The sequence below is a fragment of the Centruroides sculpturatus genome, unplaced genomic scaffold (assembly GCF_000671375.1).
Source record: "Centruroides sculpturatus isolate CEXI.00-Female unplaced genomic scaffold, Cexi_2.0 scaffold282, whole genome shotgun sequence".
Taxonomy (NCBI): Eukaryota; Metazoa; Arthropoda; class Arachnida; order Scorpiones; family Buthidae; genus Centruroides; species Centruroides sculpturatus.
The window spans coordinates 37,744-53,500 of record NW_019384528.1 but is presented as its reverse complement, the minus strand read 5'-3'; the positions used below and the strand labels follow the sequence as shown (position 1 = coordinate 53,500).

The 15,757-nt window shown below is 26.4% G+C and overlaps 1 protein-coding gene across 2 annotated transcripts; it reads right to left on the bottom strand.

Moving 5' to 3' along the window:
- Nucleotides 1-365: 365 nt before the first annotated feature.
- On the bottom strand, nt 366-15,546 carry LOC111622923 (Golgi pH regulator B-like). 2 transcript variants are annotated; one of them, XM_023365381.1, is made up of 13 exons: nt 15,411-15,546; nt 15,215-15,321; nt 15,030-15,134; nt 14,828-14,948; nt 9,111-9,191; nt 8,931-9,031; nt 8,764-8,852; nt 6,441-6,533; nt 6,161-6,256; nt 4,192-4,281; nt 3,963-4,028; nt 997-1,055; nt 366-923 (listed from the first exon to the last, which is right to left on the bottom strand). In XM_023365381.1, the coding sequence occupies exons 1-13, from the start codon at nt 15,488-15,490 to the stop codon at nt 779-781; spliced, it is 1,233 nt and encodes a 410-aa protein (XP_023221149.1). In that variant the 5' UTR covers nt 15,491-15,546; the 3' UTR covers nt 366-778. The 2 variants fall into 2 exon arrangements, with proteins under 2 accessions (XP_023221149.1, XP_023221148.1); XM_023365380.1 differs by having other exon boundaries at nt 368-923; nt 8,925-9,031.
- Nucleotides 15,547-15,757: the final 211 nt, after the last annotated feature.

Genomic DNA, 15,757 nt, shown 5'->3' with positions numbered 1-15,757 from the left:
ATGTGTAAAATATAATTTTTATTTTGCTCTGTTATAATTCAAATTTTACAGTCTTTCACATCATATAGTTGAGGCAAGTTCAAAAAATATGTATTGAGGTGAAAAGTGTCTAGAAATGTTATTGTAAATCAGAGTTTCTCAACAGGGCAATATTGCCCCCATGTGGGCATTTTTCCATGTTGAGAAGGCAATTAGTAACAATTTATATTTTGGGGAGAGAAAAACAATTTTCTGGGCGATATAGTAAGACATTATATTAAGAATAATTAGATATTTTATTTGTTATATCATACAATAATTAAACAAATAACATTATACTAGTCACTAGTCTATTCAATGCAGTATGAATTTGGCGTTAGCCTTGTCCCTCGGCATCAGAATTTTGTAGTGAAAGGGGCGATACTACATAACGATTTTATTGAAGGGGGCAATGATTCGTTAGAGAATGAGAAACAGTGTTGTAAATGATGAAATAAAAACAGTTTATGATTGCACTATGTATAAATCAATTGTTTTAGTCAAAAAATAAAAATTATTGAATAAATTTCATTTTATGCTTTCCTCCTGAATTCATTAGCAGTACTTTCAATTGCTATTATTACATTAAATTCCATTTTAATATAGTATTTCTGACATTTTCTGTAAACTTGTACTTTTAAAATATATTTAAATATTTTTATTAAAAACATTAAATTTTATTCAACTAAAGTTTTGGTGAATTAATAAAATTTAAGAAAAAGAATTTTTTAATAACATTTAATAATACAATATAGTCACATTATAGACTCTCTCTCTCTGGTAATTGTTTATGTGCAAGGTAGAGGAAACCAATACTGGATAATGCACTAACCAAAAATATAACATCAAACCAGCGATGGTAGAAATTGAATTGTAGTTCCCCTAACACTTCAGTAATAATTGACCTATTAAGAAAGTAAAAAGCATTTTTTTATTTAAAAAACTTTATATTTTGTAAAGTGACATGCAAACACTTACCTGTATTCAGGTGGCATGTTCATCCGTATTAACAGTACTGATGAAACAAAATACATTCCCTGTAATATAAGCATTACACAAAATATTAGTATTTTCATTATTAAAAACATTTTAAAAAAATAGTTGTATGCTGTTTGCCCTCATGCTTCCAAAAATGTGTGGGGGCACCTCTCAATGATATACATAAAATATTTACCAATCTTTAAAAAAATTGTGATCTTCAATTCAGTTTCAACAGTAATATTATCCACTAAAATTATTTTATTGAAATTCATCTTTTATATAATTAAAAAAGCTATCCTAAATTTTATGTAATTTTCAAAAAGCAACGAGTTGCATAACTTTTCTGACAAAAAATATTAAAAATTACTACTAGTAGCATACTAGTACAAAATTGAATATGGCACTATCTATTATGAGATACTTTAAAAAATAACTTTTATATTATTAATAATTATAAAATGGTAATAAGCTTAATTTTGGATATAGAGATATAGGTAACCCCCGTATAACACGGCACTTCTATAGCATGGATTCACTCTAACACGGTTCAAGAATTGGGAACATCCCCCATATAACACGGTGCTTTTATAACATGGGTTCACTCTAACACGGTTCGGGAATTGGGTAAAACTCTCATATAACATAAAATGTAATAAAGGGTGCGCTCTTTTATACCTCTGTGAAACTCCGCACGAGCATTCTAATTGTTTTCGTGGCTACTTTGAATGCTCTTTCAACAAATAATCCATTTAATTGTTAAATTTTACAATTGGGACCCTTCTTTTGCCTCTAAAAGCTCATTTTAGAATTATAGATTCCTCCACACGATACTATCGATAGTGTGGGCGCCGCCATCTTTCTTTCACCGTCATTCCTAAATGCCTACAAACAGCAGCGCACTCCCATTGCAGAGCAACCACTATTAACGAACACACCCACAAACTGTTACCAGTTGATGATGCTCATGCTGAGATCATCACATAAAATGAATAATCCTCTGATAAAATATTTACTTAAATAATAAATAAGTATTTTACCTATGAAAAAAATGAATACTAAATCCGATTTAAATAAGGATTTAACATGTTTTTTAATTTTTGGTACCTAACCCCCCTTTTTGTACTAGTTCTTTGTTTCATATAACACGGATTCGCATAGCACAGCAATTTTCTGGAACGTAACTACCGTGTTATACGGGAGTTACGTTCCAGAAAATTGCTGTGTTATGCGAATCCGTGTTATATAAGTTATATAGGCATTTACAAAGTTATATAAAGCAAATACAGGTAACTCCCGTGTTATACGGGAGTTACCTGTATTAGTTTTATATAACTTTGTAAATGCTAATAAAAAGTAAAATCATCAATAAGTGATCCCATTTGAGATATGATATGTAATCTCTCATATCTCTCCACCCCCTTGACCTTTAACCACGAAAATTTAATAGCATCAAAATCCCTTACACACAATCTACCATGCCAAATTTCATTTCTTAATCTATCATGAGATATGAAATAAAACAGATGCCAACACACCTATCTATGAAATATTTTCCCTGGTTTTTTGACTTCTTTGGGTTCACGTCTCAAAATGTGGAGATTTTCAAAAATCCTGAAAGGTCATATTTGACATGAATCTAATACTTTTCCTTGTTATGTACAAATAATAGCTAGTAAAATAAAATTTTTATGATTCATAAACAGGGATGTTCTGAAGACATTTAACATACTAAGAATGATCGTCTATAAAAAATTATATCTTATGACAATAAAGTTTTATTCATTCTCATGACATATGGACAGAAAAAAGACAAACTTTTCTTCACTTGTTCTTAAAGTTTAATCATTTTTTGCAGTCCTTTAAGTCCAATTACAGCCCAAAAAAAATGATCAATATGGTTATTTTTTAAGATCATCTTAAAAATGCTTTATTTATATTATTATAGTCATTTCCCCATAATACATCGTGTTCCTAAGTGTTAAAAAATTCCACACAATAAAAATAACAGGATTTATGGGAGAAGTTTTATTAATCCAAAAAACATATAAAATATATATACTTTATATTTTACTACGCTAGATATAACTTTATCTTATGTATTTATTATGTTTATGCTAAAACTCAAATCTTCAATTTTTTCAAACAATAAAAGATTCATGCAAGATAATATTGGCATCAATTTGCAACAATCTTCATAATAATGTATGTTCTGTCCTGTCATTCAAAATGTTTTATTTCATGTTTCTCCTTAATACTTAAAGATTTCCTTCTTTGGACTCTTGGATTCTTAAAATCAAAATATTATATTAAATGCTTTTATTAAGAAAAGCAAACAAATTCATAAAAAAACTTAGTAAATTGGAATAAGAGACAGATGAGTCATGTTTGTTTTGTGTATTCCTCCATAGAGCATTATATTCGGTTGAATGGCATTTTTCCCATTCACATGAGGTTACTTGGTAGCACAAGACATGTTCATCTCAAGAAAAATTTGGTGTAAACAAAAACAGGATTTTATGTTTTAGTGATTTTATTCCCTTAGTTATCTATCACATATAACAAATTCATATACTAAAAACACATTACAGAAGAAGAAACTGCATTGAAAACATTATAAACTATTTATCAATTCAGATCAACAAGAAATGATATGTAATATCTATGTTTTATTACTGCTAGATTCAAGTGATATGTATACAAATTAACAATAATAATAAATTTAATACTTTGATTCTATTTATTATTCTGATTTGATTGCAATAAAAGAAAAATATATGTAATAAAACTTTATAATGATACAATTTTTCTTCAGAAATATTTAGTTCTCTTCAATAAAGTTTTATAATAATGTTTCATTAAAAAAATAAAATAAGACAATTTATTTAATTAGGAAAATGTTGTGTAAAAAACGTCTGTTAATTAAATTATAAAATTATAAGAAAAATATTTTAAATTCAGCTTACCATTATTTGAGCTAAAGCAAGAACAATAACATTTGAGGATTTGCTACTTGATATTGCATAGAAGAACTATGTAAAAATGTAAACAAAATTAATATTTTAATTTTATTTCTAAAATCAAAATATATAAACAAATGTATTTCATTAAATATACTGTACATATGTAAATACATACACACACATATATCTTATAATAGCTAGAATAGAATAGATTATTTAAAAAAATATTTACCTTAGTTAAAGTTATGAGAAGGCCACGAATAGAAGTAACTACAATAACTCCAACTAATATGAATGAAATGTGCTGAGACCAAAATTTTACCTATAATCCAAAATAGTATATAACTTTACAAGTTAAGTATTTATTAATTAAGCATACTGATTAAAGTTTAAAACAAAATTATTTATCAGTTTCTTTATTAATCCATAAAACATATAAAATATATATACTTTATATTTTACTATATTAGATATAACTTCATCTTATGTATTTATTATGTTTATGCTAAAACGTAAATCTTCAATTTTTTTCAAACAACAATAAAAGATTCATGCATGATAATATTGGCATCAATTTACAACAATCTTCATAATAATTTTTCCATTTACAATTTTAATTAAAATATCTGTGATGAAAATCCAGCTGATACAAACATACTATAATAACAATGTTAAAAATAAAAACAGGCTTAATATAAATCATGTTGATATATATTAATATCAAATATCAATAAAATCTTTAATATGACATATTTTTATATTTAATATTTATTTTTAACTTATCACAGTATTTTTATCATCATCACAGTAGTGCATTTTTAATTAGTTCAAATAATAGTTAAAATATTAATTAAATTGTATTTTTTTAGCATGATAACTGCTATGACTTTTGATGTATAGACTAACGTAGAGTTACATCTCTTAATAAACTCATATTCCAGATTGATTTACCATTACTGGATCACAGGTTAAAGATAATTTGAATGAAAAAATACCTAAATTCATACTTACTGAATCATATAATTTCAATATAAAAATACATTTATTAATAATTAATAACTGCTTTGCACTCATACCTAATGAAGGAATTAAATATAAAAATTATTTTAATATCTTACATAGCTGACTTTTCTTATAATTAAGTAGATAGCCTGCTAAAAGAGCATCATAAACTAACTTTATTGTCCTTTTTAGATATTGCATAAAAATATTTTAAATTACTTTCATTATTTACATGTTTTTAAAATAGAAAATATTTCTGGAAAGTGAAAAAAATGCTTTGATACATTTTCTGATATATAAGAATACAAGACTTGACAACAGCACCAAATTTATCATTGTGATTGAGTGATGACATTATTTTTAGTTAAAAACCATTTTGCTCCTTTTCATAATCTCTTTTATAGAACCAAAGTAATTCAAGATAAGTTATGCAACCCACTTCAAAAATTTTTTTCATATATACATTCTATGGTATATATGATGAAGAGTCAAAAAAAGAACTGCAGTTTTTGATTTTTATATTGCACACATTGTGAGATATTACAGATGTCAATGTAAGTCAAGTTTACACTTGTGCACAGTTATCAATTTTATTTCCTGTCTTCATTAATAGCTGTAAGGTATTACAGTGAGTTTTTTGGCATCCATAGTTTGATATATCATGAATTCATTCCTGTAAGTCAGAGTCTTAATAAGGAAAGATACATTGAAATTCTCAGCCATTTGCATAAAGCTGTACACAATGAAAACATCCTAATTTATGGAAGAGACAAAAATGGGTCTTTCACCCTAATTAACTATGCCCCTACACATTAATCATTCCTTGACCAAGAAGAGCATAACAATATTTCCCTAATCCTCTTACTTCCCTGAACTATCTGTTTCCTAAAATAAAAAAGAAGTTGAAGAGTCACAGATTCCAATCAGCAGTAGAAACAGAAGTGGCAGTAATAAAGCCCTTAAAGACATCATTTGGCTTCTAAGATTATTTTTTGACAAGTGATATAGATACCAGTAGAAATATGTAGCTATAGATGGCATTTATTTGGAAGGTGGTATGATATATCTCTGAATTGTGTAATAAAATCTGTGTCAAATTTTAGTTGTTTTTGATTCTACCTCATATTTTAACATTCTGATTCTTACATATCTATAATTGTACTCACAATTGTCTCAATTAAATATTATATAAAACTTACATCAAAGTTAATTCCCATGTAATTTACTGCAATTTCAATACCTCTTGTCACAGGATCTACTCTTCCAACACGATCAAAGACAATGTTAACAGTTGACTGTTCAATAAAACATTCAATTAGTTTTATGAATTTTGTTTATATATATATATATATATAACTGAAGACATTTTATATTTTATTGACATATATTTTATATATATATAAGATATATGTCAATAAAATATAAAATGTCTTGAGTTTTAAAATGTATGCACATAAAATTTAAAATAATAAAACTCACAATAAATATTTTCCAGACACAATATAAAGAGAAAAAATATCCTACAAAATTAAAATATTTTCCTTTCAATGTTTTTGACCATTCTATTCTTTCCTGAAAAATAAATAAAATATTTCAATATTTTATAATCAACTTTACAGTGACAACAATTAAAACATTTAAAAGTAAAAATGCATTTTATTATGATAATTTTATACTTTAAATTTGTTTACATAAAAAAATAAGTATGTAATACTATACTACTTTAGATTATATACATCTATCTGTAACAAAATTAAAACTTCAATTTTATCACACAGTAGACCCCCCTATAACGCGGGTTCCTATAATACGGATTCCTATAACGCGGCAAAGAAATTGCGACAGTATTCGTATAAAGATGCTAAAAGGGACATGTAAAATGTGGTAAAACGTCATCGCCGACTCGTGTCGCAATATGATTTGTCAAATCTGGACCAATAGTAGACAACCACCCAAACTACTTACACGCTACGGAGAGTTTAGACGGGTAAGTTGAATTTACTATCGTCTGTACAGTATTATTATCATCTGTACAATATTAACTTAATTTATTTTAACTTTATTATAATTATATATATACTTTCCGCCGTCCAACGCCACGCTAAGGAGAGTTTAGGTGAGTAAGTTGAGTTTACTATCATCTGTACAGTATGTAAATTAGGTACTGTAAGTCTAATACAGTACTGTAATTTTATACATTTCTTGTGAAAGAAACATTTCTTATTCAATGGCCATAAAAATTATTTCTATTAATGATGTCTCCAAAGTTCAACAAATTTTTCGCAGAAAAATAACTTATCAGAAATCGTGACTGCCGTTTGGTGCGCTGCTCCGCGACGAAAACAAACTTAAGCAATGGCGACGTTAAACGGTGCACACTTGGTAAGTAATCCTACAGTTTTTTGTTTATAGCATAGTTTATACGGATTATTCCCAAAAAATTATATGTATTTTGGAAATATTGAGTCGAATTAGTCTAGAATCGATTAATTTTATGGAAGAAAACCTTTCAAACAGCCATAGTCCGTAAACTTCACACGTGTTGGGTTGTGATTGGCTCATGTATTTAAGGATTCCTACAACACGAAATTCTTATAAAGTGGAATGTATCTACCGCGTTATAGGGGGGTCTACTGTATCTACCGCGTTCTGTAATAGATTTTATACTGAAGCAAGTGTATGGTGTTGCATAACTGGTAGTGTGTTGGCATGTTTTGCTGTATATATACTTATACTTTGAATGTTAATTTGTTGAAAGAGAAATTAGTGTATAACTGTGTTAATGTAAATAATAAGTAAATATTATGCTTTATAAATAATAATAAATAATATTAAAATGCTTTGGATATTATTGCTGGTGTCAGGAATAGAACCAAATCTAGAACCTATGACATATTCATTTAATGCTAAGAAAAAGATGAGAAGGGGAACCAAAGAATAGAATAAGAATATAAAACAAAAACTAGTCTTATGGAAATTCAAATAAAGGAAGGAAGTAAAGTTAAAGATTACTTTTGGCCAATGAATGAAGAAATAGGTTTGAATGAAGAATCTGTTTGAAATTTTATTCAAACATCTGTTTTAATTACCTTCAAATAATTGCTGAAATAGTACTGAGTTTCAAAGTATACTACTATAAATAATGAAAAACATTTAATACATCAAAAAAGAGTCAAAACTGTAGATGAAATAATAATATCAGTGATAAACTAACATTAAAGACTTTAAAATTATTATTAATCCTGTTCTTTACTTTCTAGTTATAAAAGTGACATGGTTTTAGATATATTGATATTATAATATAAAAGTGACATGGTTTTAGATATATTGATATTATAATATAATTTCTTATTTTTAAATATATATTGCCATCAAAGTTTTCTCTAAAAAATTCACAAAACAAATGAACAATTATGTTGTTCATTTCAAACAAAATTTTTCACATCTCTAAATTATAATTTTAACTTTGAAGATGGAATATGTATAATATGGATAATAGAGGGGATAAGTATATGGATATGTGTATATAGAAGGAATAATATAAAAATAATAAAATAAAATGAAAGCTTTGGGTGGTGAGGGATGGGACCCGACATATCTGAATGGAACACCCCGCAAAAAATTTCTGTGAAGTTTTCAATCTGGGTCCCCCAGAGTGGTAGGCTGCCACTTTACCCGCTCAGCCATCTGGCTGTCAACTATATTTACTTTTAGAAAAAATAAACAATATAAAGCTAAAGCAATACTATTTTTGATTAATAAGTGGTAAATAATAATATTTATGATATGAAATATACCAAACCTGCATAGTGTGCATGTCGACAGATTCCAAAAACAACTGTCTACTGAGCTCTTCCAATCCCCTGATTTCTTCTTGTAATTGATTTATATCTAAAAATTAATATTTTAAATTAATATTTTGAAATAAACACACTTTTCTACATTAAGAATTTTTTTATATACTTTCACCACTTCCACTTGATGCTACACTTTTCAACATTCCCCATATTCCTGATGTATGACGAGTAACCATATTCTGCTGCAATTTCTCCCGTGCAGCCAATGCTAATCTAAGAACAAAACAAAAAAATATTCTTTTAATTAAACTATATTTTTACTTTTATTTTTTGAAAAACTAACAGACAATACCTTTTCTTCTTCATAATGATCATATCTAATGTTAAAATCAACTTTTTCTCTAATGCTTGAATATCTGTAGAAGTCACAGGTCTGTTTATATACATATATATAACTTAGTATTAGTAATATTTTATCTATAATATTTTATAGATTAATGAATTATAGATTTTTATAAATTATTAGTAATTAATATCATTAATGTTAATAATAAATATGTTGTTGTTGTTATTATTATTATTAAGTGTAATTGCACAAATAATACAAATCATGTTTAAGTATTTTCTATTTACTTATGATGTCTTTCTCAAAATATAATTTTATGTTTAGAAAAATAGAATGACTGCATTTTCTTTTTAACCAAAAATATTCAGTTTATACGATCAATGATATGATTTTAATACATATCACCACTCACTTTCTATCAATAAACAATCAAACAATAGTAGTAAAAAAATATAAACATTGTCTCAACTTTGATATACAGAACATAAATATATATATACATACATATATACACTCTAATAACTCTTACTAAAAGTTAACTTTACTTTCAGGAAGACTCCGATATTAAATCTTAGGTAATCTACAGTATTATTGTTGGAAAAGTATATAGTTAGCAAATAAACAAAATATTAAGAGAATTACTTTCTTATATTATAAAAAGCATATAAATATTCAAAACATATCTATAAGTTTCTAATAGTTACCGCTATGAGTGTCATTAGGAACTTATCACAAAAGTTCTGACTAACCATAAATAAAACATTTTAGACTTTTCTTTATTGCCAAAAGTTTACACATCTATCTATTTTTCAACATAATTACTTTTCAAATTAAGTTATTTTTCATATTATAGTATAAGCTTTTTTTTTATCAATTTGTTAATGAAATTTGCTGTCAGATTCTTATCCAATCTTGCACAACTGCTGTCTTCTCAAAATGTTGTTGAATCACTGTCCTGCTAAAATTGTGTTCAAATACAGAAATAAGTGAAGTCAGAATACATATACATATAAGATCAACCTTTTCTTTTCATTTTGACTCTTTCCTGTAGACACTAATAGGACCTTCTTCCCCATGCTCATTGTGGGTTCAGTCAAGCCACAATGGGAGCAGCTGAGGGATGAGACCTGACCCATCCAGGACAGATCCATGAAAAATTCCTAGAGTTGCTCACTCAGATTCTATCCCAGATCTTCCAAAATGAAGCCTTATCTGCCTGATCAGTTCAAAACTATATTGTGATGATGATGAACTTTTTACCAGGAAGATTCAGCAATTGATTTATTCAAGCAGCACTGTGAGGTCCAGCATTGCCATAAAGCAACATAAAATCAGAACTCTAGTTACTCATTGTTTGTTTTCAATAACCCACAATAATTTAACTACGTGCTATGTAAAACTGAATTTAATTAAGTCCAAAGCATATAACTATATCAGAAATATCAAGCACAAATTATACTTACTAAAATAATGAAAAATTATTTTTAGTAAATATAATTTGTGCTGGATATTTCTGATATAGTACGTGCATTGGCCACAATAATTTCGTTGTCTACTTATCTATGTATATTGTTGCTCATGATTCAAAAATTCATTTAGAAACAATCCAGCAATGAGTTGGATAACTTTCTCAGAAAAAAATTTTAAATTATGGTGGTGCCATCCATTATGATATTTTATTTTTAAAAATGTTTATATTTTTAACTATTATAAAATGGACAAAAGCTTAATGAGGGTGTATTTAAAAAAAATTGTAAATGCTAATAATGAGTAAAATTGTCATTAAGTCTGACACATGATCCCATCTATCTTCTCACCCTTTGACCTTCATCCACCAAAATTTAATAGCATCAATCCTCAAATACACAAATTCCCTGCAAAATTTCAAAATTTTTGACAAAAGTTATAAGAGTTATTAAACTTCAAAGTGGATGAACAAAACTGTGCTCTACACACACACACACACAATCAATATCCATACATACAAAAAATATCCCCAAATTCTTTTTCATTTTTCAACATTGCAAGGTCCCAAATTCAAAATATAAAAAATCTTTGGGGATTCACTTTCTGACCAATCACCATACTTTCCCTCCATTATATAAACAGCCATAAAATATAAAAACATCATAACACTATATCACAGCAGATGAAAGTTGTAATCTTCTTGCTCATTTCTTGGCAAAATTATGAATGTCTGATAACTGCAAAACTGCAAATATGTCCAACATATAAATGTTGGACATATTTGCAGTTTTTCTTTTATATCTTTCCTTTTGGGATAACAATCTACCAACAAAACTCAACTCATGCCAATTTTACAGACTATATGCATAATCAGAACAGCTGTTGGTTAGTTTAACAAACTGGCAGTTGATATTTTCAATTAGAAGATAAAACAGTTTTATTGCCTTCATATAAAAAGTTTTTTTGATCAATCAGAACTTACTTTCTGAATACAAACATTTTACTCAAACTCCAAAATACTTGATAACTAAGAACTAATGTCATATATTTAAGACAATTTATGAAATGGAGTAATAATGATGATGTATTGATATTAGTTTAATTGTTGCTTAGCATCAAGAGGTTTGCACTCTTACATTTTTCTCTTTCTTTAAAAAATAATCTGTAGCGAACAAGTCAAAATATCTGCAAAATACAAATAGAATGGGACAATATCTAAATACTCAATATTACAGAAAATATAAACCATTCATATAACTGCAGAAAGGCAAAAAATATACTAAATCAAAATATAAGTAGATATTTTAAATAATTTAATGATTATTTTCCTCTTATAGGTCATTCATTATTTTTCAAAATTCTGTTATTTTTGTAAATCTCACTAATTCTTTATTTTACCCAAAACAATTAAAATTCAATAATTTTTTCATCAACTAATTCAAACTCAAAATACTTCATAAAATACAACTAATTCTGCTTTTTGCAATCACAAGGGTGATCACAATAAGCAATCATTATCATGTTATTAGTCAGTTAACTTCCATAGTAAACATAAAAAAGTTTGGTGTTTTTGGCCAGAACTGTTTTATCCTTGAATAAGATAGCAATGAGGTTGTTAAGAGTCAATGAATATATTTTTCTCAAAAAGCAAAATTTTTTCCACTGTTTTGAGCTGAGAAGCACCATATGATTCACTTGGCTCACATAGCTGAAGTTTCAAAACATGAACAATCTAAAACTCCTCAATCAAGATACCACTGTGTAAAATGTTATATGAATTATTGTTTTAGTTGCTGTTTTAAAATTCAAACACGTACAGAATAACCATTTACTTCATACCTCATTGAATCTTTTTTGACCATCTTTTGATATTTTCAGTTATAACTACAGAAAATCCGTTATTTTCCTGTTCAATAAAAATTTACAAAAATGTTAAAATTTTTGAATAAATATAAATATTTTATCTGATGTTTCATTGCTATTCATTGGATGTCAACTACGAACATTTCAGCCTCTGAAAATCAACCATTGATTCAATAAGGTGCAGGCCAATAGCAGTTTCTATTGTTTACAGCTGAGTTGTAAACAAGAGAACTTGAGCTGCTTAAAAGTTACATTGATCTAAAAAGCAAAAGCTGCTTCCTCTGGCTATTAAAACTAATAATGTTTGAGAATCAACCATTGATAGTCATGGCTATTCTGGTAGATTCTCTGTGCACCATGTTATACTTCTCATGCAGTCAAAATGTTAATTTTTTCAAAATTAACTTTATTTTCATGCTATAAGATTCACTATGTAACTGAAAACATAATCATTATCAGTTATTGTAATCAGTCTTAAGCAGTGCTTTAAATGTTAATCATTGTAAGGGTTATTTGCTCACAATACAATAGTCCAAATCACTAGCACTATGCTAGCTGTTGTAGTAGACAAACAATATTGAATAAATTACATATTAATAAACAATAATAATTATAATGAATAAAACTTCAAGTTATACACTTTTTAATAGTTTTAATATCCTTTTAATGTTAAAGTCAATAAAATTAGAATGTCCTCTAATTGTAACATTATTTACTTACTCTGCTTAATGTTACCAGTTTAGGCAAGTTCCAAAGTACAATAAGCAAGTCCCTTACAATAAGCAGAGTTAACTGTCTTTACATTTAAAAAATAAATTTTCAAAACATTAAAAAAAAACCAAAAGAAAGAAAAATATATATATATATATATGTTATGAATAAATGATCAATTTGTGAAAAAATTTACAAAAATGCTTAAAAATAATTTCATATAAATACTATAAAACTAATTTTATGTACAAAGTTATACTTTCCAGCAGTCAAAAAAATATTAATTTTATAAAGCAATGTGAAGAGCAATAAATGTTTGAGAACTATGTTACATTATTTTTTCAGGTAAAGACATTTAAGTTTTATGATTCATCTTAATGATTGATTTTAAAATGTTTATTATATTAATGGAAAAATACTTTCACTATATATTTACAACATAAACTAACCATAAATTTACAAAGTGGGGGTATTGATATTATAAATATATTTAACAAATACCCTATTAATCAGTAAAGCAATTTATTTTCAAATAAAGCAAATAAATTGATTGTTCAATAAATTTTTTGAGTAGATTTAACTATTAATTAATTTTTTTTTAAAAGAGTTAAAACACCACTTAGTAGACTGGAATGATGTAATAAACACTTCAATCAAAAGCCTTAAATTATATTCCAGTAAGATTTAATTTGAAAAAAGGTTTTTTCGACTAACATTTTCAATCTGCAATCGGAGATCTTCTTCAGATCTGTACATTCGATGACAGAATGATTAAATCAAACAATGATGTTTTGGAAAATTAAATGAAAGAAATTCTCAAAATATATGAAACAGAATTAAAAGTAACAGTAAATATAAAAGTTAATAGTAGTACAAAAAATATACAATTAAAAAATAAACATTTAAAGACTATATAACTATAATTGAGAACTTTCAGTTATACTGTCCCTAAATCATGTTGTTAAGTCACATTTGATCATGTGATCATATAAAAATTGTCATGCATATGATAGGTTTTTTCATGCAAACTGAAACTATAAATTTGTACATAAAATCAGATTTATAGTATTTATATAAAATTATTTTTAAGCATTTTTGTAAATTTTTCACAAATTGACAATATATTTTTTCTTGCTTTTTTTAATATTTTGAAAATTTACTAAGTAAAACAACTATCATAAGCATGGCAATCCTTATATGATCACATGACCAAATATGACATGACAACATGACATAGGGACAGTATAATGAAAAGTTCTCAGTTATAGTCTTTGAATGTTTATTTATTTTAATTGTATATTTTTTGTACCACTTTTAACTTTTATATTTACTGTTACTTTTAATCCTATGATATTTTATATATTTCAAGAATTTCTTTAATTTAATTTTTCAAAAAACATCATTGTTCTATTTAATCATTCCTTCATTGAATATACAGACCCAAAGATGATCTCCAATTGCATATCAAAAATATTAGTCAAAAAAACCTTTTTTCAAATTAAATCTTACTGGAATATAATTTAAGGCTTTTGATTGAAGTGTTTAATATATTTTCCTTGAATATCTGGATGATAATTATTACAAAAATTTAATTAAATAGACATAATAAACAATTTTCAATATTTTAGTCTTAAAAGTCATAATAAAAATTTTTTTAAATAATCACACTTTAAATATTATACCTCATAAAATATGCCATGGATGTATAAGGATAATTTACAGCACCAAATCCAGACAGTAAAGCCATTAGTGTCACTCCAATTACACCAACTCTGCTTATCCCTTGTTCAATAGATAGAATTCCTAAATTTTTAAAAATATTTCATTGGTTCTCAAATTTTAAATACCATTTTATAAAATATATCCAATACTTTTATCATTCACCATGTTTTGGACTAAGAATTGGAAAAGGATCACCAATTTTCCAAAATAAATACATAAATCCAAGCCATGCTGCCACTGTAAGAGGTTTGATAAACTGTTTTTGAACTATATTGAAAATATTAAAAAAATGCAAATTATTAAGGAGCATTTATTTTAAATTTATTCATAACAAAATATGTATTTACCAAATCTCACATTGCTTAAAATGAAATAACCGATATAAAATGGTAATAGCACAATAAGCATGAAGAGTATAGCATAGAGTCCAAGTTTCCAATGAATAAATCTTGATCTAAAAGAATAAAATATGTTCCTCAATAAACATTAACAATGATATAAATACTATAATTACTTTAATAATATTCTTATAATCAAACAAACCTAGAATCAAGGATTCCAAGAATTTCAAAGATGATGAGTTCAAACATTGTACAAGATAAAGAAAATGTTACAGAAAACATTAATTGGACAAATAAGTGATGAACCTGAAAATAATTTTTCTGTTAAAATCAAATAATTATAAGCATTTATCAATGATGAACTGAAACTGAATTTACCATTTTTTAGCTCATTATTTACTACTACTGAACAAACCACTAGTAATAATTTAATATTAATGATTATGAAACTTTAAAAATGATAATTGAACAACTGAAAATAAATGCAATGACAAGAGTAAAGTTTGGAACAACTAAAGTATGAGATATAGTTTATCATACAGAATTTTT

What these genes read in the sequence shown, in the direction of transcription:
- LOC111622923 (XM_023365380.1), bottom strand. Translation starts at nt 15,490, where the DNA reads ATGTTTTCTGTAACATTTTCTTTATCTTGTACAATGTTTGAACTCATC. An exon ending in TCGACATGCACACTATGCAG is followed by an intron (nt 6,534 to 8,763) that starts GTTTGGTATATT and finishes TTTATTTTTCAG; the next exon opens with GAAAGAATAGAATGGTCAAA. An exon ending in AACATGCCACCTGAATACAG is followed by an intron (nt 924 to 996) that starts GTAAGTGTTTGC and finishes CTTTCTTAATAG; the next exon opens with GTCAATTATTACTGAAGTGT.